General features: G+C 38.4%; 1 protein-coding gene across 4 annotated transcripts in view; it reads right to left on the bottom strand.

Annotated features, from left to right (window-relative positions):
- The window catches only part of LOC122548418 (uncharacterized), a 209,367-nt gene that overhangs the window by 38,441 nt on the left and 147,632 nt on the right, over nucleotides 1-23,294 (bottom strand). For all 4 annotated transcript variants that reach the window (XM_043687046.2, XM_043687047.2, XM_043687048.2 and 1 more), the window contains 4 exons: nucleotides 22,376-22,515; nucleotides 11,390-11,516; nucleotides 6,940-6,975; nucleotides 1,853-2,001 (listed from right to left, as the gene is read on the bottom strand). In XM_043687046.2, the coding sequence (XP_043542981.2) occupies nucleotides 1,853-2,001; nucleotides 6,940-6,975; nucleotides 11,390-11,516; nucleotides 22,376-22,515 (452 nt within the window). The remainder of the gene's footprint in view (nucleotides 1-1,852; nucleotides 2,002-6,939; nucleotides 6,976-11,389; nucleotides 11,517-22,375; nucleotides 22,516-23,294) is intronic.

Here is a 23,294-nt window from a genome sequence, read left to right as displayed (position 1 = left end):
ACTTGAGGTGTCCTCAGATCTGTTCAATTTTCAATTTAGATATATTACATTTCAATCTCCCAATGCTGGATGGAACTGCTAGTCCTCCAAGTGCATCTTCTAGATCATGTCTAAACAGTATTGAACATGTATTTACATTCATTAAAGTTTACGTTTATTTAAATATAAGTTTTAAATTTAAATTTATTTCCAGACATAATTTACCAGCTTATTTAAATTTAACTCTTGGTTCATTTTATATGCATTTCATTTTAGTTAAATATAACATTTCATTTCTACCCACTTTGCCTTTCTGCTCTCTATTTTCTAAAGCACCTGGATGTTTCACAGTCTCTGACTTTATTCAGTGTGCTCAAGCTCATTTGCAGCTTGCCTCCCTGCATTAAAATACTCTTGCTTTTCATTGAATACAAAATGCAACAATTTGCAGTGGACTGCATTTGACAATGATCAACAGGGCCTGTGGTCCTTCCACTTCTTCTGAGGGGGTGATTATAGCTGCCATGTCATGACACCATGTGGAATACATAAAAGCTCTTCCACGTGCAATTGCAGGCAGACATTTCTCGCAATACTGACTGCAGCATGAGAAGCAAATCATTTAACCTTTGCAGCATCAGCAATAGCTCATTCATCAGAAACTGAGGGATATTTTATGGAGTCAATGGATGTTTCGGCTGCTGGGTGACTTGTGGTGCCTGTTTTGAGGGAAGCCCTTCTGAGTTACAAGCCAATCAGGCAATCCATGGGCCACTATGGCCTTCAAAAGATGTGAATGCTGAAGGACGGGAAGATGTCCAAGAGGTATTGGTTAAAAAGAGGGCAACAATGCTTTTTCTCACCATCACTGAGGAGAAGGTAGCTGCTTGGGAATCACACTCAATGGAGGCCCAGGATCATTGATTGCCCAGCCCAGAGGTAATGAATAGAGAGAAGGTCTGTGCAGGGTGGTGGTCGTGAGAGGGGGAGGGGTGGCGAATGGTCAGCAGCAAGGGCAGGAGATGCCTCTCCACAGGTTCCCATCCCCATCCACCGTCAAGCACTGAGTACCTTACCAATCCTCTGGGATACCAACCACAAGCGATCCCCACATGTTTAATCATCATGCTCCCCTGGTATGGTGACAGGCCCTCCATCTATTGGTTTGATATCGAATCGTTGAGTGTTAGTGGCCTCAACTGACAGCTGAAGAAAGGAAAGGCTGGCCATGGGCATCCCCATTGTCATCTTAATCGGAATGGGGATGGCTTTATGCCTCCAAACTTGTCACAGGAGAGAGTATAAAATACTGCCTGGCATGTGTCTAATCGTCTCAATGCCTTAATTTGTCTTTTTAACTGCTATATGATGCCTTTGCCAGCAAGGTCAATCTTTGCTGAAGGGTCTGCATCAATTTTAATTGTATAAAGCATTTTTTTGAGAAGGATAATAACAATGGATGTAGATTAATCTTACATTACAGTTAATAAACCAATGGAAATTTATTCTTCTCAAATCAATCAGGATACAACCTTACAACTCATGTCAATCTATCTAATCTGCTCAGTAGATTTCATGGTGTGTTAAATATTCTTCAAGAAGGCCGATCATTCTATGGCATTATGAATAGGTTGAGACAAATAAAGATGAGACTATAGGGAAATTTAGCTTCTTTATTCATGAATGAAGCAAAGCGCCAGGTGCAATACTTGTACCAAATTATGGAGAATGAACAGCTGTGGCATCTCTATAATTACGGTTTTAACTATTTATACTGGATAGAAAGTAAATGTACTCGTTCAAAGCGTATCAATTTGCACACCACATCAAAAAGATTAAAATTAATGTTTGCAAATGGGTAAATACAACTTACAATCCTCCTAAAACTTTCATCGAGCCAACGTTTGTGAATGGATAAGTGTGGCACAAAGCTGATTCTTCAACTCCTTCAACAAAGCTGAATACATCTGTTTTGAGTTCCAGCTGTTTGCCTTCAAAGAAAGGCTTTTCATACACAATAACCTGCAATGTTAAGTTAACAATAGCAAGTCATTGAATGGGGATTGAAGAAAAACATTCATCCTTACATCTCAATAGACATTTCCTGAGCATTGAAATTTGAAATCAGCAAAAACCAATAACGTCACACAGCAATTCTGACAACACTAACAACAGCCAAAAACTAAACAGGAGCAACTCCATTAGGTTTAAAGTGGATAATTACATTTTATCTAGCTTTCAACTTAGACATTGCTCAAAACACAAAGTGCAGTGAATAAGTTCACCCCTGAAAACCTCTAAATGTATGAGAAATTTCAGTCGTGGCAGGGTGAGGGGAACCAATCAGGAAAAGGTCACCCCGGTAATGAGAATAGTCGGATTCAGTGAGAGGTTGCTCCTCCAAAAGTTGGTTCCCTCCCATGCTTGATGGTACAGCAGCAAATGTGAGGGAAAAGCAATCTGGAACTGGAGGAGCAGCAAACTGTAGGGAAAGTAAGTGCTGGTAGTGAGGGTGTCGCCAGGGGAAACTGGCCTCTACTTCTGGCTTAAAGCCAGGGATTTTTAGGGTTGTGCCAGGGGACAGGGCTTTTACCACATGGGCGGTGCCTTCTGCCAGGCGAGCAAGGGGGCTTGTGCCAGTCATGGGCCAAGCTGGCTGCATAATAAAAGAGGTGTGGAAGAGGCTGCCAGAGAAATAGGGTGGAGGAGGCTGCAAGAGAGTAGGTGGAAGCTAAGAGGCATAAGACAAAGGAAGCTGCAAGAGGGAAGGAATGGATGGAAGAGAGAGATAGGGTGGAATAAACTGCAAGAAGGGTGAGGTGGAGGGAACAGAGAGAGGGTTGAGGAAACTACAAGGTGAGGTGGAGGAGGAGGTGGTTGCAAGGGTGTTTGGGGGGGGGTGAGGGGTGGCTGTAAACAGACAGGAATGGAGAAGATGTGTTTGCACCTGGTGGGGGTGGGGGAATAAGGAAAGGAGGCTGCAAAAGGAGATGGGGGGTGTTGGAGGAGGAGGGTCTAAGAGGATCTGAAGAAGCAGAGGTTTGTGGGAAGAGGAGGAAGCTTCAAGAAGTATGATACTGTAACCTTCAGAACTTCAATAACTTCATGCATTCAAAGAATCAACAATAATTATTTCTGAAATAAACTGTTGTGGGTAAAAACAAGGACTGCAGATGCTGGAAACCAGATTCTAGATTAGAGTGGTGCTGGAAAAGCATAGCAGTTCAGGCAGCATCCGAGGAGCAGGAAAATCGATGTTTCGGGCAAAAGCCCTTCATCAGGAATACAAGCTGAGTGCCTTCAGGGTGGAGAGATAAAAGGGACAATGACAAACTGCTATACAGGAATTAAAAGCAATTCACATGCCTGGAGAAAAGTCAAAACTAAGTAACAAATATTGTTTTAATATCTGCTTGATATACCTTATGCCACAAGGAGAAATTATTGCCCTGCAGAAGAATTTAAGGAGTTAATTGCAGGGAAATTGTGTCTTCAAGCAGACAGTCAATGCCAAATGCACTAAGGAACAGGGAAGCTACTTCTGATAAGGCGGCAAGTTGCAGTTAATAACTCCAGAGCAGTAATCAATATCATGGCTGAAAGAATGTAAAGGATCATCAATAATATCACACCATAAACTTGAAGGACAGATAATTATGTAAAAATGCAACTTAGAACCCTTCAAGCAGAACTCCAGAGAACAACACTACATAAGGATCAAACCCTGGACACATCCACAGACAGATTCTGTTACTTGGAATCGTAGTGAAATTCCACCTTTAATCAGATAATAGCCAAGTTGAGTTGGGAGGCTTAATTTGCTTACTTGTAAGGGGTCTTATTTGATTACTACGGGCAATAAAATTGAAATAATTGCTTTAGTATTTGATTGTCTGTGAGACTTCTTAATATGTTTCTGAATTAAAGGTAGCTTATGGAAATTTATAGGGTGAAGAGTTTGCAAGAAGGCTTCAGGTGACGGGGAAGGAGGCTGTAAAGGGTTGAGAGAGAAGGAAATTGCAAAAGGTTAAAGGAGAGGGAGATTTCAAGGGGTTGAGGGACAGGGTGGTTTCAAAGAAGTAAGAACATTTTTTTGAAATCTGCCAACAATGAAATATTCTGCTGACTGCCAGGAAAAGTAGCAATCAGGAAGATAAAGAACTCTATCTCTGGGAAATGGCCTTTTGAGGGTGAAATGGAGCAGGCAAAGTAATTATCTTACTTTCCCCCATATATACTCAATCCCCCAAAGTTAGGAACTAGAAATGTTTGGTATGAGTCATCCTATCCATGCCTCTCATGATTTTATAAACCTCTATCTAATCAGCCTCCAACACTTCAGAGAAAACAGACCGAGCCTATACAACCTCGCCCGTTAGCTCAAATCCTCCAACCCTGGCAACATTCTTGTAAATCTTTTCTGAACTCTTTCAAGTTTCACAACATCCTTCTGATAGGAAGGAGACCAGAATTGCATGCAATATTCCAAAAGTAGCCTAAACAATGTTCTGTACAGCCACAACATGACCTCCTGACTCCTGTACTCAATACTCTGACCAATAAAGGAAAGCATACCAAATGCCTTCTTCACTATCCTATCTTACTGTGACTCTACTTTGAAGGAGCTGCACGCAAGGTCTCTTTGTTCAGCAACAATCCCTAAGACCTTACCATTAAGGTATATAAGTCCTGCTAAGATTTGCTTTCCGAAAATGCAGCTCCTCGCATTTATATAAATTAAACTCCATCTGCATTAGGAGATTCTCAGCCCATTAGGCCACCTGATCAAGATCCCTTGTAATCTGAGGTAACCTTCTTTGCTGTCCACTACACCTCCAATTTTGGTGTCATCTGCAAACTTGCTAACTATACCTCTCATGCTCACATCCAAATCATTTACATAAATTATGAAAAGTAATGGACCAAGCATCAATCCTTGTGGCATTCCACTGGTCAGAGGCCTCCAGTCTAACAACCCTCCACCACCACCCTCTGTCTTCTACCTTTGAGCCTGTTCTGTATCCAAATGGGTAGTTCTCCCTGTATTCCGTGAGATCTAACCTTGCTAATCAGTCTCCCATGGGGAACCTTGTCGAACACCTTACTGAAGTCCATAGAGATCACATCCGCCACTTCATCAATTCTCTTTGTTACTTCTTCAAAAAACTCAATCAAGTTTGTGAGATATGATTTCCCACGCACAAAGCCATGTTGACTATCCTTAATCAGTCCTTGCCTTTCCAAATACATGTACACCCTGTCCCTCAGGATTCCCTCCAACAACTTGCCCAACACCGACGTCAGGCTCACTGGTCTGTAGTTCCCTGACTTGTCCTTACTACCTTTCTTAAACAGTGGCACCACGTTAGCGAACAGCAATGGGGGTGACTTTATAGAGGTTTACAAAATTATGAGGGGCATGAACAGGATAAATAGACAAAGTCTTTTCCCTGGGGTGGGGGAGTCCGGAACTCGAGGGCATAGGTTTAGGGTGAGAGGGGAAAGATATAAAATGGATCTAAGGGATAACTTTTTCATGCAGAGGGTGGTACGTGTATGGAATGAGCTACCAGAGGAAGTAGGAGAGGCTGGTACAATTGCAACATTTAAAGGGCATCTGGATGGGTATATGAATAGGAAGGCTTTGGAGGGATATGGGCGGGTGCTGGCAAGTGGGACTAGATTAGGTTGCGATATCTGGTCGGCATGATCGAGTTGGACTGAAGTGTCTATTTCCGTGCTGTACATGTCTACGACTCTATATAATCTATCCAATTGTATTGAACTAACATCATAATTTATTCAGGTAGTCTACCTCTCCATCTCTAATGCTTCTGTCATTTACTATTAATAAAAAATAACTAATCAAGAGTTTTGCATTCATTCAGAATAAAATCAGAACAAGAAAACATTCCAATCTCTTACTGGGAAACTTAACATTATATTATCCCTGTAAAGAATACAGATCAAGGTTAATCAAGTTCAGAAGAAGTGTGTTTGCACTTGAAACATTCACTTTGCTTCTCTCTCCACAAATGTGCCAGAATGCTAAGTTTCTCCAGCATTTGCTGTTTGTATTATAGATGTTCAGTATCTGCTGTATTAAGCTTTAATTTAAAAACAATCAAGGTTTGATTGTGATTGCATATTCAGCTGGCATTTGTTGTTGCTATGGATTCAGGTGTTCTGATATCAGGTGAGTAAATGAAAATCTCCATTATTAATTAATATTGGATTAATCCTGTGCATTCACATTTGTGAAGAACACAGAGTGAGGATGTAAACGGCCCTTGCTACAATACTGCATGTGGTCACATAGCTTGCCAACTGTCTAGACTCAGATTTGGAAAACAATAACTGATATTCTGGATGGGCCCGGGTATTAATGGAACCACACCCTGCATGAATCATAACCTTCACACAATGAAGGATTAGAAGGGAGAAAGTAATCTCTCGTGGTTTAACATAATAAAGTACACACCTATTCTGTTACACACAAGCATAGCATGAAAGGTAACATTATTGCAGAAGATGCTTTACTTGATATATCTTAGTTACAGCAAGGTAATGCCAGAAAGATGGAGACAGGAGACAGTTGCACAGTGACAATGTCACTGAATTAGTAATCATGAAACTCAGGCTATTGCTGTAGGTGTGTGTGTTCAAATCCCACCACAGATTTAAATCCAACTAATAAATCTGGAATATAAACCTCGTCTCAGTAATGGTAACCATGAAGCTATCGATTACTGTAAATATCCATGTGGTTCGCTCATGTCTTTTAGGGAAGGGAAACCGCCATCCTTACCCAGTCTGGCCTACGCACTACTCCAGACCAGTGGTTGACTCTTAAGTATCCTCTGAAATGGCCTGGCAAGCACTCAGTTCAAAACCAGGAAGGGATGAGCGACAAATGCTGACCTTATTAGCAATGCCCCAAAAGATAAGAAAACTACTTACTCTGTTGTCATTAAGCTTTTCCACTTGCAATGGGCCCTGAAATAAAAACAGTTTCTCAGTATTTCATTAACAATAATGCAAATGTTAAGCTTACAATCTACAAATGCATCTGGATGTATTATTTTTAAATAATACCTATGTGACTGAAAACAACCAATTAGACTAACTACTGTAAATCAATTCTTAAAAATGGATTTCTTTTTATTATTTTCAATGGTTTGAGTGACTCAAAGCATGGTACAATTGCATCATAACTTTTCATATGGGTTAGTAACCAGATATTCTTAGATATTTGTGTTGGCCAGTGAAAGTTTGAGAGGTGTAAAATGGAGCTCCAGGTACAATTGATGCCCTTTGAATTGCTAAGATTTTATATTTATTCTTCAACAACTGATAGGGTGAGAAAGTCAAGACGCCAGAACTGAGTTACATTTCAGAATCAGAATTAACTCGCAAAATCAGTCTTGAGGAATTATTCAGTATTTAAAAGGGAACATGGGGATTATGCAGCAAGCTATAGACCAGCAATTCTAACATCTGCTATGGGTAAAGTGCAAAAGTATATCAACAGAAATAACAATGAGTCACCTGCATAGGTGTGGTATGATAAGAAGGAGTTAGTATACAGTTATGGCAGGAAGTTCTTACAAATATTATCTGGGATATTTTAAAGATGCAAGGATCTTGCCTGTGACAATAATTCTGTGAACATGATAAATTTAGATTTCAGCCTGCTTTTTACTGCCATAAAATCATTAAACACAGATAAGAAATATGGACTAGGACGGGTCATTTTTGAGATGAACTGAAAATTGTATAAAACAAAAAGCCTAAATAATTGTCAATGGAATTTACATTAAAACATAGAAAGAAGGAGCAGGAGTAGGCCATTCAGCCTTTTGAGCCTGCACCACTATTCAACATGATCATGGCTAATCATTTAGTTCACTGTTTTCACTTCGTTGCCATAGCCTGAGATCCCTTTTAGCCCTAAGGATTATGCCCAACTTCTGGTTGAAAACATTTTAATGTTTTGACATCAACTCCTTTCTGGTACAGAGAATTCCACAGGCTCACCATAGTCTGGGGGAAAATCATTTCTCCTCATCTCAGTCTTAAATGGCCTCTTTTAAACTCTGGTGAATATAGTCCTAACTGATCCAGTTGCTCTCTGCACATCAGTGTTGCCATCCCAAGAATCACTCTGTTAAACTTCTGTTACATCTTTCCACAGCCTGAACAACCTTCTTCAGACCAAAACTGCACACAATACTCCAGGTATGGTCTGGTCTCATCAAAGCTTTGTAGCAAGACATGTCTACTCTTGTACTCAAATCCTCTCACAATACCAACATGCCATTTGCCACCTGCTGCAATTGCATGTTTATTTTCACCAACTGATATACAAGGACAGCCAAGTCTCATTTCACCGGACCTTTTGCCAAACTATTCCCTTTGAGATAATAATCTGCCATCCTGTTTTGATATCAAAGTGGAGACTTCATATTTATCCAGATCATACTTCATTTTGCATGCAATAGCCCACTCATTCAACTTGTCTAAACCACACTGAAGTATCTCTACATCCCTTTTATAGTTCAGCCTCCCACTCAGCTTTGTGTCAGCTGCAAACATAGAGATATTACATTTAATTCCTTCATCTAAATCATCAACATATATTGAGAATACTGGCGTCCAAGTACTGCGCCCTCCTGTATCTCACCAGGTACTGCCTGGCACTTGTTAAAAGATCCATTTATTCTGACTCTTTGTTTCCTATCACCAACCAATTCTTAATTCATATCAGCAAACTACTTCCAATCCCATGTACTTTAATTTTATATGTTAATCTCTTAAGTGGGACATCGTTGAAAGACTCAAGTAAACCACATCCATCGACTCCTCCTTATCAACTCTACTAGTTGCACCATTAAAGAATTCCAGCAGATTTGTCAAGCTTGATTACCCTTTCATCATTACCAAGCATGATTACCCATGCTGATCCTGTCTGATCCTGTCACTGCTTTCCAAGTGCTCTGTTATTAAATATTTTATGATGGATTGTAGCATCATCCCCACCACCAATGTTTATTTCTACCTCCTTTTTAAAATAATAGGCTTACATTAGCTACCCTCCAAACAAAAGGACCTGTTCCACAGTCCACAGAATCTTTAAAGATGGCCACAAATGCATCCACTATTTCTTGGGATTCTTATTTTAGTGTTCTGAGGTGTAGATTGATGGGTCCTGGGGATTTATCAGCCTTTGATCCCATCAATGTTTCCAATATCATTTCCTTAGTAATACTGATTTCCAGCACTTCCACTATCTCACTAGACCCTGTGTTCCACCATTTTTAGGAAGTTATTTGTTTCTTCGTATGTGAAGGGAAAGTGAGGTCTGCAGATGCTGGAGATCAGAGCTGAAAATGTGTTGCTGGAAAAGCGCAGCAGGTCAGGCAGCATCCAGGAAAGAGGAGAATCGACGTTTCGGGCATAAGCCCTTCTTCAGGAAGGGCTTATGCCCGAAACGTCGATTCTCCTCTTTCCTGGATGCTGCCTGACCTGCTGTGCTTTTCCAGCAACACATTTTCAACTCTTCCTATGTGAAGACAAACTATGTATTTAATTGGACTACCATCTCTTTGTTTCACATGATAACTTCTCCAATTCTGACTGTAAGGACTTACATTTGTCTTTACTAATCTTTTTCTCTTCACATACCTATAGAACCATTTGCAATCAGTTTGTATGTTCCCACAAGCTTACTCTCATTCTCTATTTTCCTCTTAATCAATCCTTTTTCCTCCTACTTTGAAAGCTAAACTGCTGACAATTCTCTAGAGTGTTCTGTTTTGGCCAATTTGTATGTGTATGTACCTTCTTTGGATCTAATTTCCTTTCTTAGTCCATGGTTGAGCCACCTTTCCTGTTTTATTTTTGTGCCAGACAGCAATAAACAATTGTTAATTTATCCCGGTCTTTTTAAATGTTTGCCATCATCCCTTTGAAGTAGCGTTTTCCAATTTATCATAGACAGTCTGTATCTCATGCCATCCTAGGTTTCCCTAATTTAGATTCATCAACTTGGCAAAAACTCATCAACATGACGTCATTGTTACCAACATTACAGTTGATTTGAGGGTTGGGGTAGAAATAAAATTATCTAACTTCACAAGATAACTCCTAATTGCAAGGAGAAGTTCAAACAATGAGGAACAGTCAAATTATTAAAGGTAGATAATATTTCATGTAGATGAGACAAGTGAAGGAAACTTAATAGCCCTTGTCCACAAGACAGAATGTAGTAAAGGGTTCTCAGGTCACTATTAGTGGACTGCTCACTAAACTAATGGCACAGATACAGTTCTTAGGATTAAAAGGATCAAAGGCAATGGGGAGAAAATGGGAACAGGGTACTGAGTTGGATGATAAGCCATGACCAGACTGAATAGTGTGCTATGCTCAAAGGGCCAAATGGCATACTCCTGTTTTGTTAATGTTTCTATGGCAGCACTAAGGAGACCTAACCTATGGAAAGGTACAGCACATTCCGACCAGGGGATTAAACATAATATCAAGGAAGTCATGCTCAATCACATGGAACGCTGAGTATAACTGTGGCCAACATACTTCCAACAAGGTAAATCCAAGAAAAAAAAAAGAGACTGATAGCAAAACTTAAGGCAGCTGAGAAATTTGCATAAATTAACAACTCTGGATTATTTACTTGGGAATAAAATGAAGGCTCAATAAAGTTATGACTCAAATATTCAGGTTCCCGGAAGGTATTGGTAGAATGATCCACAATAACCTGAGGTTTCCACAAACTCTAAATTCATGGGATAAAGGGAATGCAGAAAAGTTTGGATTTATTTACCTCATTATAAGTACTTTCGATAAATGTGCAAAAAACTTATTGAAAGTATAAGGATCAATATTTGACAGAACCAATGGTCGAGGGTTTGTTTGTTTACCAGGCAGGGGGCTGCAGGCCTCTTTCCTGCTCTACACTTTCGTTATCTCCTTAATATTGAACATGCTGGAAGAAATCTCAATTAAAATGCACATGAAGGAACGTCTGCTTTTTTATAAAATGCACAAAGGGAACAACTGCCTTTCACACATCACAGTGCTCCAAAGCATGAAGTGGTAGAGAGTCAACATTAATAAGACAGGGTAAGACCAATGATCTATTTAAAAATGTACTCCAGTGAAATCAAACAGTTTTAAAATATTAACATGTTAAGTTTTGCAAAAGGCTGTCTCAGCTCAATCTGTCAACCCTGGTATGCATTTAAATTCAACTGTGAAAAAGCAAAATCACCAGTGGTACAGATCAACAATACATCTAGCTATTTTGTAGAAGTCTAATAATTTTGTGTTAATTTTAAATGTCTGTAAAAAAAAACAATTTTCACATATGAATGAAAAAAGGATTTTTTTTTACCATTTTCAATGGTTTGAGTGAGCTGATGAATGGATTCACTGCATGCCAAGATTCTGGAGAAGGATATTGACCAGGTTCCACAATGTAAGAATTTCCTTGATAGAAAGGCTCTTCAAATAGAATCCAACTAAAAAACAAATTTCAAAAAGCAAGAGTTACGCCATAGCCTACAAAGTACATCGAACATATAGCGCAAAAATAGGCCAACTAGCCCAGGTCAGTGTCAATGCTCCATTTGAGGATCCTCCCACCTTTCTTCATCTAACCTTGTCACAACATGACCCTTTAGTCCCTTCTTCATTATATAGTTATCTAGACTCCCCTTAAATGCATCTATTCACTTCAACCACTCGGCGGGTGGTGTGGACTTGTTGGGCCGAAGGGCCTGTTTCCACACTGTAATGTAATCTAATCTAATCTAATCTAATATGGCAATGAGAATCAGCCTGTCAATACACTTCTGATTTTATTGTACCCCTACGTTGTGTGCATCAATGTTGCAACCATTTTTTGTACAGTCTCAAGTGTCCTATCACTCAAATCAAATGACATATTAAATGTAGTACAACCAATGCTCAATAATGTGTTGGGATAACTTCACATTTCAGTTCTATTCCTCAGTTTGTCTTTGGTTCTTGTTGACCTTTGTTGTTATTCCCAGTGATTTATGTGTCTGGACTCCCAGATATCTATGCACCTCTATCTCATTTAGATTTCAACTTTCTAAATAATACCACAACATGTCTTATTCTTCTTGCAAAAACAAGTCATTTATTTATCTTGAAAAATATTTTTGAATTATATGCCAATTCTGCAAGTTTGTTAATATGCTTGTGATATATTGTGGTCCTCCTAATATGGAACATCAATATCACCTTATACTTAGAGTCGTCTATTTGGAAATGTCTTTTTATTTCAAAATCCAAATTTTGAATCTTTAATTCAGTTAATATCTAGGAGTTAAAGTTAACAATGTACTGAGATTTTGAGAATTAATTAGTTATTGCATTAACATCTAAATTATCTTATGGTGCATTTGTAGTGTCCCTGTCTCTGGGCCAGATGGTATGGGTTCAAATTCTATCTGCCTGGGAGTGCATCGTAAGATGTTAAAGTAGGTTTATTTAAAAAATACTTATTAAAGTGTATATAAAGAGCCAACCAGGAGGAAGTGAGAGTACATTAGAATGGAGAAGCAAAGAAATGTATGAAGAAATAAAGAAGCTCTTCCAAAGCCCTTTGTTCTTTGTGCTTGCAAATACACTCCGTGAACTTCTAACACAAATTATAAATGTATGCTGTGGGCACCAGCACCACTTTCTATCTTCTGCCACTCTTCACTGCTACGCTCTTATTTCTGGTTGAAGCCAACTAGCTAACCACTCTGCCACTTGTCCTCTGACCCAGCATTCTCTGAACTTATTCACTTGTCGATTATGTAGTCCTTATCAAACTTTTTTTTTGGAAATTTACCAACACATGGCAAGATCATATACATTTTAATACAATAACTAATTTACTCTAGATAAATTATACACAGCTCTTCTAATAAAAACACTCAAAATGCTTTACACTGAAAACAAAGAGAAAATGCTTGAACAACACATAATATGCTTTGATAGACCACACTTTGATTGCTTTAGTTTTAATGAAATGAGCTCTTGCTGAAACGTAAGCAGATAATGCTGCAGATTTTGCTTTAACAGTGAAAAAGAAGTTTAGGATAAATTGAATAAAACCAAACTACCTACAAATTCAAAGATTCATATACACCCAATAAAAGTTTAATCTCCTTAATCCCAAAACAGTCCTACATAAATTGTTAAGAAAAATAACAAGATTTTTACAGTCCCAAAACACAACTGACATAGTAGACATAAATGCCAATCATGTAGTACTCACATCAGACACTCTGTCTTTAACACCTCACTAGGTTAAGGCACTAGTGATTTTAATTTATAAACTGGAACTGCAAATAGTTCCTTCCCAGAGTTTACACTGCACCCAAACTTAAACTACTCAGTTTCAAATAACCTACTCAGGGTTTCATCCAAACATCTTTGGATTAACACTAACTTCTTACTCTTATGTAGTAAAAATATATCCTTTCCTCCCTGGGACAGAACCATCTTTATCCATGCTTTTCAGAGGTCTGCTCGAATTTCACAGTAAAAGTCAAAGTAAATTCTCTAAGTTTTAAGTGTTTCTTTTAAACTTTAAAAGACATCTCATGATCTTCTAAACTGTCGCTTATTTATATTGTATATCATAGAACCAATGTACACAAAACTCATTAATTCTAAAGGCATACCTCAAAATCTGTTTTAAAATAAATTACTATGGCTACAGAAATACTTCAGAATCATAGAAAAACACATATCTCTCATTAATCCAGAACCTAAAACCCCAAACTTCAAATAAATTATATAAAAAAAATACAAATCACACAGTTTACAAACATGCCACCAAAGAATATGTGGAGGCCACTTGGCCCTTTGAGCCTGTTCTGCCATTCAATAAGCTCATGCTGATCTGATTTTCGAGTTAACTCTACATTCTCTCATATCCCAATAATCTTTATTCCCTTGGTAATCAAGAATCCATCAATCTCTGTCTTAAAAACATTGCAAAATTCTGCAGCTATTGCCTTTTTTGAGGAAGCGATTCCAAACACTCTCAATACTCCAGAGAAAAAATGGTTTTTCATCTCTGTGTCAAATGTGCAATCCCTGATTTTCAAACCATGATCCCTAGTTCTAGATTCTCATATGTGAGGCTACAACCTTGTACATTTCAATTAAGTTACTTGTGACTCTTCTAAACTACAGAGCATATCAGAGTCAAGATTAGAGTGATGCTGGAAAAGCACAGCAGGTCAGGCAGCATCCGAGGAGCAGGAAAATTGACATTTCGGGCAGGAGCCTTTCATCAGCAAGGGCTCATGCTCGAAACATAGATTTTCCGGCTCCTTGGATGCTGCCTGACCTGCTGTGCTTTTCCAGCACCACTCTAATCTTGACTCAAACTCCAGCATCTGCAGTTCTCACTTTTGCCTACAGAGCATATCAGCCTAGCCTGTCTAGCCTTTCCTCAAATGGCAACCCACCCATTCCAGGTATTAGTTTTGCAAATATTTCAATGCATTAACATCATCTATGAGTAGAGTGAACAGTCTGTACAGAAAAGGAGTCTCACTAAAGCCCTGTTTAACTGAAGAATAACCGCCCTGCTTTTGCATTCAATTCCCTTTGCAATAAAACTTGACTTTCTATTAGTTTTCCTGATTACTTGCTGTACCTACACACTAATCTTCTGAGATTTGTGCACTAGGACACCCAGATCTCTCTGCATGTCAGAACTCTGCAATCACTCACCATTTAAATAATATGTTTGTTTTCATTCTCTGTCAAAATGGACAATTTCACATTTTTCCACATTATATTCCATTTGCCAGATCTTTGCCCACTCACCTAACCAATCTATATCTCTTTGTAGGTTCCTTATCTTCTTTTCACAACTCACTTTCTAAGGAACCTGTGTGTCATTAGCAAATTTAACTACCATACTAGTAGACACTTCATCCAAATCATTTATATAAACGGTGAAGAGTTAAGACCCCTGTGGCACATCACTCGTGACGTTTATTCCTAGTTTGATTTCTGTTAGTCAGTTAAATATCTATCCACGCCAGTATGTTATTCCCTACACCATCATCTTTTATTTTTCATAATAATCTTTGATGCAGCACTTTACTAAAGGCCTTCTGGAAATTTAAGTACAAAACATCCATTGATTTCCCTTTACCTACAGCAACAAATTACTTCAACAAACTCCAATAAATTAGTTAAGCATGATTTCCTGTTGACAAAATCATGCTGGCTCTACCTGATTAACTTGAATTTATGCAAATGCCCTGTTAAACATCTTTAAGAACAGCTTCTAACATTTTTGCAAGCCAGGTATTAATCTAACTTGCCTATAGTTTCCTGCTTTCTTCCTCCTTCCCTTTTTGAATAAAGGAGTTATATTAGCTATTTTCCAATCTTAAAGAACCTTCCCTGAATCTGGTGCAATTTTTGAAAATTAAAACTAGTACATCAACTATCTCACTTGTTACTTCTTTTAAGACCTCAGGGTGAAATTCATCAGGAAACATGGATTTGTCACAATTCAACTCCAACAATTTATTCAGTATTATTTTCATGGTAATTGTAATTTTCTTCACTTCTTCCCTCCCTTCCCCAACACAGCTCTGGTGAAGGATCATCTAAACACAAAATGTTCGCATGGATACTCCTTGACCCACAGTGATTTCCAACATTTTTTGTTTTCAGTGCCGATTCCAGCATCTGCAGTAATTTGCTCTTGCAAAATATCTGTTCAATTCATCTGCTGTCTCCTTATCCCCCATTAGTAATTCTTCAGATTCATTTTCTACAGGATCAACACCCAGAATGCGACCTGCAGGTTGTTGTATAGGCAAAGGCTCAAAACAATACTCACTCGTATGCAGTAACCAAATTTCACGCAGACTGTAGGCACTTTATTTGCACACATAAAATAACTAATGCTGTTTTTGAAGCCTCCTCTAGAAGTTTGGTATCTCTAGCCAAATGAATGCTCGCAGAGTAAAGAGGGTGATGCAAAAATTAGTAGACAACCAACTATAAATGCTGTAAGACATGTCGCATCTTACTATAACAGCCTGTCATAATGTGCTTAACTAAGTTATACATTTCTATTGTAAAAGATTAAGGTATGGCACAGGCACAAGATTGTATAAATGATTGAGTTCACATTGGAAAATAGTTCAGGGGTATAATAAAATTAAAGTGTACTTGTTAACCAAGCCAAAGTTTCCAAGTGCTTTGTTTTAAGTAAATCAAGATCGAAGTCCTAGGATCCAGTTATACTACAATGGATTATATATTGAGGTAACTACTATGTGCAGTCAGTTTGATCTCTTTAGCAAAAACCAAGAACAATTGAAGCACTCCTCACTGTCAAAGGTGTTTCCTATGATTTTCTGTCCGTTCACTTTAATAAAGAGTGCTAGAATTCATGCCAATGATCTCACAGTGTTTGAGGCTCGCTTGTTAAAAATATTTTACAATTTCCAGATAGGACAGTATTTAGCAATCAATTTAAGACAGCTAAAAAATTATTTTACTTTGCAAAATCATTCTTAGGAGTAATCTGGTAATTTAAAATGAAAGATGAAATGTGAATGAAGATTTTATGTTTTATCCATCCATGGGATCTGGGCATCACTGGCAATTCCAGCATTTACAGTTTTAGAGATGGTAGTGAGCTTCTGCCTTGAAGCAATGCAGCCAGACCATTTCAGTCATGTTGAAGTGAGCCTAAAGTTAGGCCCGGATAGATAGGATGGCAGAAATCTTTTCTGAAAGGTTATTTGTGAACATTTTACAAAAGTTTGGTAGCTTCATTGTCAATATTAGTGGTGCCAGGATTTTATTGCAGATTTAATTTGTTCAATAAAATTTAAATTCCCTAAATGTCATGAAGTTCAGCAACACAACAACTGTACTACTACATCTATAGAAGCATATGGTATAATGCTAATCCATTACTTACAAGTTTCAAACTGTAGCGAATGGAATAAGGGCCAGATGGATTTCGTAGATTATAAAATCCTTGATTAGAGTTGTTCACCTGGGCAAATCAAGAAGCCCTGGCTTACAAATATAAACAGGGGCCAAACTGAACATTAACAGGTCCAGGCAGTGGACCGTGAAGGGGGGTCGTTATGGCCGATTGCCTGCCCCTCTTCCGTGGTTACGTCCATGCCTGGGTGTCCTTTGAGAAGGAGCATGCTGTATTTACCAACACCCTCAAGATTTTCAGGGAGAGGTGGGCACTGCAGGGAGTGGAGTGTTTTATTTCCCCCATTGACTCTACTTTGATTTAGTCCCTGCCCTCCCCTTTCACGTTTTGATCACGCAGCATTGCCCTTTGGTACTCGGGTATTTCCTTCTTTCCTGGTGATGGAAAATGAATATTTATGCACTTGTTGTTTTTCCATTGCGTTTCACATCTGCACACACAATGAAAATATAGACAGGAGAGTCATCTCCTCAGTTCGTGCAACTGACTCCGTGCTGGCTAGCCACAAGTAAATAAAGGGTGACGGGATACCAGCCTCTGTGTAGTTGTTTCACACAGTTAAAATTGCTATTGGAACAAATGATGAAAAAAATATACACAGGAGAGTCAGCGCGGCTCCTTATTCTAGGGACCAGCTTTGAGCTGGCTGGTCAGAGCCCATGTCCTGTGAATATGTAAATAAAGGGAGACTTCGTGATGGGATATTGGCCTCTGTGCAGTTATTTCATAAACATATCTCCATTTAATATAATTAAATATTTTGGTTGACCTTTTACCTTGAGATCAGGCAGTATTTAGAAAGAGCCAGAAGAATTAATTGGAGAACAAGAAATACTTTTATATAAATAGTAGTAGCTTTAATGTTAAAAAATCCTTGCAAAATAATGCTTGCAAAATAAAGATGCAAAAATGCAATGTAAATGTAAATAATAGGAGATATCATTGAATATTTGGTGATTTTTAAGGGAACAAGTGAGGGTAGTGTAAATAAAAGTAGTTGTTATTGGAAGAGGAAAAGTATGCGTGAGTAAAGACGCTAGACACGTTAAGAGGGCTGAAAGAGAGCAATTTATCGCAGTTCCAAAAAAAGTTAGCTGATATCTAAAACAGAAAAACATCTAGCTTGCAGAAATTCATAAATACATGAAATATGAAGAACCACGGGAGACGAAGAGAGAAAAAATACCTTTTGCAAATTTAACTACCATTATATTTAAAATAAGTATACCAGTGTCTGATGTGAAGAGAAGTTACTCAAATCTTTCAAGTCAGTCAATTATAAAGTGTGTTTACAGCTGAATGGAAGATAGGGAAACTGCTTCTATATACTATAGAAATGTAGCATAAAAAAATAAAATTATGGATAAAAGTGTTGCTACACAATTGTCTTACAGTGACTATTACATGCATCCAGGCAAACACGATAAACATTAAATCTTGAAGGAGGAGATTCTCTCTCAAATTATTGAGAAGTGTCATGAAAACAATCAGCTTGACCAGGAACAAAGTAAATGTATGGACTGAGTTGAGTGTTGAGTTCCAAAGAAGAGTCAGCAGATTCAAAATGTACTGCTAGGGCTTGTAGATTTCTCCAGCACTCCCTGTTTCTATTTCAGATTTCCAGCATATGTCGTATGTTGCCTTTGTAATAGTGTACGGGCTGAAACCTGTTGGCTGTGTGGTATGCTGACTATCAGGGTGCATCCAGAATCGCTGCACATATTACTTCTTTGCAATGCTTTGATGTACATATGTATCTGCTCATTGGGAAATGGTGTGACTTAGAACCTAGAATCCCTACATTGTGAAAACAGGCCATTTGGCCCAAAAAATCCACACCAACCCTCTGAAGAGTAACCCACCCAGACTCACTCCCCAACCTTATTACTCTACATTTACCACTAATTAATGCACCTAACCACACATCCCTGAACAATATGGGCAATTTAGCATGGCCAATTCACCTAACCGGCATATCTTTGGACTGTGGAAGGAAACCAGAGCACCTGCAGGAAACCCACGCAGACACAGGGAGAATGTGCAAACTCAACACAGATAGTCGCCCGAGTCTGGAATCAAACCCAGGTTCCTGTTGCTGTGAGTAAGTAGTGCTAACCACTGAGCCAATTTGCTTAGCCTTAATTTTAGTTGTTGAATCACAAGTATCATTTTCAATTTTTCAGAACTATTTCGAAGTAGCATTTGTCAAACAACCATTTTGTGCTTTAGTGAAACATAAATATGTTGATCACAATTAAGTTCTGAATTAATTTAGTGTTCAGAAGAAGCAACGCTTCAGATAAAATGTTTCTTCTATGAAGTCTACAAACATACTACCATAGTGGATAAAATACATCACATGAAACTAAATAAACCTTTAGATTAAAAAAAGGCTGATAACTTAGCCCTTAAACTTTCACTTCTGGGTTGGGTGTGCTGAGTCAGGCAATTTCCTGACCTTGCAAACCCAGCTCAGGTAAAGCATCCCTGAGTGACTAGATTTTCATTCACAGAAGTGGTGGTGAGGGGGTGGGACCACAGGAAACATACTGAAGTTGACTCTTCACCCCAGTAACAGCAAGGAGGCAGTCGCAAGGGCTACCAAATGCTGAGGCAGACTCAATTCTTGAACTTTTCCCAGTTATATAAAAAAACAGTAAGGTCCTCTAGTCCTCTCCCCACAAGACCACAGTCCTCACACACTCGCCATGCCCAATTCATGCCACATGTACTCATCCAACCCGATGATCCCTCATATCTTAGATGCCAACCTACCCACCCCCATGGTCCCTTATACCTACCATGCCAACCTATGCCAATCCACCTTGCTTTTTGAAGTCACTGCTACTCATGGACTTTTTCTAAAAAAAAGACTCATTGATTGAATTAACATGTTCAAATCCCTTATAATGAACATGTTTAATCCTAGACCCAAGTCAAATGCAGCTTATCTCTATTTAAACAATTTGAAGCTGTCAATAAAGTTGGAAACTCAAACCCACCTTCAAAAGTGATAAGCGTGGAAGGAGTCAAGCACAATAGTCCTATAATCATCATCATCAGTTTTATATCAATAAGTATCAATTGAAATTACTAGCACTAACTTTATTTTAACTGCAGGTACGATTATCCCAAAAAATATACAGAACAGGGAATTTAAATGACTTGCTGGTCCAAAAGATCCACAAACTTTATCCATTTTTTATGCACATTCATGTTCACTCTTTACAACCAAAAAGGGTGCCTGACATGTCCAAAGAAATTTAGTGGGTTTAAGTTGTTTTCTCTAATACATAATGTTTTGGAAATAACAATAATGATAATTGCTGAATGAGGGCAGCTGCATTTTTAATTGTGCTGCTGTCTATGTGAACCCTGAAAGCACATGTACATCCCACACCCAGTTTCCCATGTCACATGGCATAAATGGTGATGCTAGATATGAGGATAGGTCCTCTAGATTCAGAGCACCAGCACCATTTAGGTTAAGGTGCAAAGCCCTTTGTGAAAATTCTGGCTGTTGTATTCAAAGTAAAACAATAGTGGTAAGCATCATACCACTTAACCCCTTCTGGCAAAACAGGATGCTCAATCAGAGCACCTCTACTTCGCCTGTTCTTTTACTTTTTCTTATTTTTTCTCTTTTTAGCAGTTCCTGAGCAGTGCAAGGGGAAGGTGCTGCATGAGGGGAAGTAAGCCCCAGTACAGTACGAAGGGAAGTGAGTCCCGGTACAGCGTGAGGTGGACAAGTCCTGGTGTAGTGCAAGGGCAAGTGATTCCCGGAGCAGTGCAACCTCCCTTGGTGCAGCTGAGTGCCAGTGCAGAGCAGACTGAAAGCTTGAAGCGAAGCGGGACCGTTGCTGGACTAGGGCCTGGCGCAAGCAGTCAGACCATGTGCTCGCTGAGCTGCTGCTATTTGAAATTCTTTACCGGACTGTAATATCAATCCTTTAACTATATTGTAACTCTCTTACATCTAACTTTTTTTTTAGATACTGTAAGTAATGCTGCTGCTTTTCCTTTCATCCCGCTTTTATATCCAAGATTTGGACTTAGGTACATCTATCTAAGATGGTGCCATTAGATACATTGTAAAAACGTTTCACTGCACTCCTGTGCTTCTGTACTTGAGTACACATGACAATAAAGGATATTCTATTCTATTCAGAGGGAAAGAAATAGATCCACAAAAACCTATACCTCCTTCATGCAGGCTCTAGGATTGCCTAACCCTAAGAAAATTTGCTTTTATATTGTAATTATAACTAATTTTTTCTTCTTGAGATATAGTCAAAATAAGTTGTGATATTCAGTAAATAGTACTAGCTGATGAAGAGCAAGATTTTAATATCTTAACTATACTTTACATGCTAGCTATTATCACTTGAAGGGCAAAATAATGATAGAACTAGTTTCTGATTTTGTTCAACTTTGCCCTGTGTAAGTACACTGTGTTCTTGAGATTTGCAGATTGCATCTGAAACTGTCTGATGATGGAGAGAATTGTAGTGATGTTAAAGGTGGTGTGTGAGATACCTCTCACAATTAATGGTATGATTGTTGTACCCTAACTTTGCAAAGAGGGTTGCCAAGCTTTAGAAACTTATTAACTTATAATGGTGCTGTTTTAGTTGAGATTCCAGAACAGTGTCTATGAACTATGTATCATTTTATACTACAGGAGCTTTCAACTACACTAAGCAACAACAGGCTCCTCAAGCCACAGTTTTAGCAGTCATCCACATGCGCATAGTAAACCTATTATGCCTGACTGAAACCTTTAAAATTATTCTTTCTGACAATGAATTAGAAAATTTGAATTTCTAGAATGAATCTCACAAGCATTAACATGCCTTGCTTAATCCATGTACCAAATCACAACAATAGATTTGCAGCCTGACTAATGCTTTGCTTTATGGGTTTGCTACCCAGTTAACAGAGCCAGATTGTGCTTTGTGAATATTGAAACCCAGTTCATGAATTTCAGTTTTCCAGATGCAAATTAGATCATCCAAGTAAAAATATTTTTTGTTATATATAATTGCAAAATTAATCAAGAATTGTACTCAGTGCAGAAACTTGGCAGACTTTTTTTTCTGATGTCATAGGACAAAGGTCATACTACCATTTCTTCGAACACCACAGTTGTGTGACTTCTTGAGCATTACTGTTGTTTTCATCAAGTTACAGCCAGCAAAATTACATGAGGACAATTTCAGCTAAATAAGAATCTTCCCCAAATGTTCAAATAGAAGTGCTGTTATTGAATTGACTAATATAATTTTTGTACAGCAAGAATGAGCATCGCATTAACTAATTCATTTCCTCAATTCCTCAAGATCAAGACCTTCTACTTACGTGCCCGAATATACTTCAATAGATAATGTTGGCTCCACAATCCCATATGTTTCTACTTCTTCCATGTCATCAATGTATGTTGTTTTCCTTCCCAGACCATCTAGTTCTGTGCATAAATCTATTTCTGGTAAACCCCACTTCTGCAAAAGATAATAAATTAGATTTTCAGACCATTATATTCTTGGCAATTATTTGGCCTCGAACAAGAAAGCTTTGATATCTCAAAATGCACTTACGTCAGTCAAAGCATCCTTTTGTAGGATCCATGTGTACTGCTTTAAAAAATGAAATACTACTAGAATAAGCTCAACTGTATTTATACTTATTATTTCACTGATCCAAAAAACAGGCCTTTTGATCTCACGCATATTTGTATCTTTTATCACCAACAGTAAATTATGGACAAAATGGTGATGAGCAGAATCCAGCACAACAAAACAGAACATTTAATTGTTTGTGGATTCATATTTCTTCTTTTCATTTGGACTTGAGACGTGCAATTTCGTGTTTGTGTTTGATTGCTCTTACCTTCCCATCCTCTTTGACATTCACTACCAGCCAAAGCTTAATCAACCAATAAAGTTTCACTTTTTTCAACCAACAGCATCTTCAAACATCAAGAGTAGTGAATTCTCTCCGTCTGTTTTCTCTCCTCCAATCCAGGTATCATGTATTGCTTATTTTGTCTTGGAGACCAAAGTTCCTGTAACCTTTTAACTTTATACGATGCACAATAACAGTAATCAATAAATGCTCCAAGAACATAGAACATAGAAGAATACAGCGCAGTACAGGCCCTTTGGCCCTCGATGTTGCGCCGATCCAAGCTCACCTAACCTACACTAGCCCACTATCCTCCATATGCTTATCCAATGCCCGCTTAATTGCCCATAAAGAGGGAAAGTCCACCACTGCTACT

The sequence above is a fragment of the Chiloscyllium plagiosum genome, unplaced genomic scaffold, assembly GCF_037043375.1.
Source record: "Chiloscyllium plagiosum isolate Xiang-an unplaced genomic scaffold, Cpla_swu_hap1 HiC_scaffold_3, whole genome shotgun sequence".
NCBI lineage: Eukaryota > Metazoa > Chordata > Chondrichthyes > Orectolobiformes > Hemiscylliidae > Chiloscyllium > Chiloscyllium plagiosum.
The sequence above is the reverse complement of the archived record's forward strand: the minus strand, read 5'-3'. Positions and strand labels throughout refer to the sequence as shown.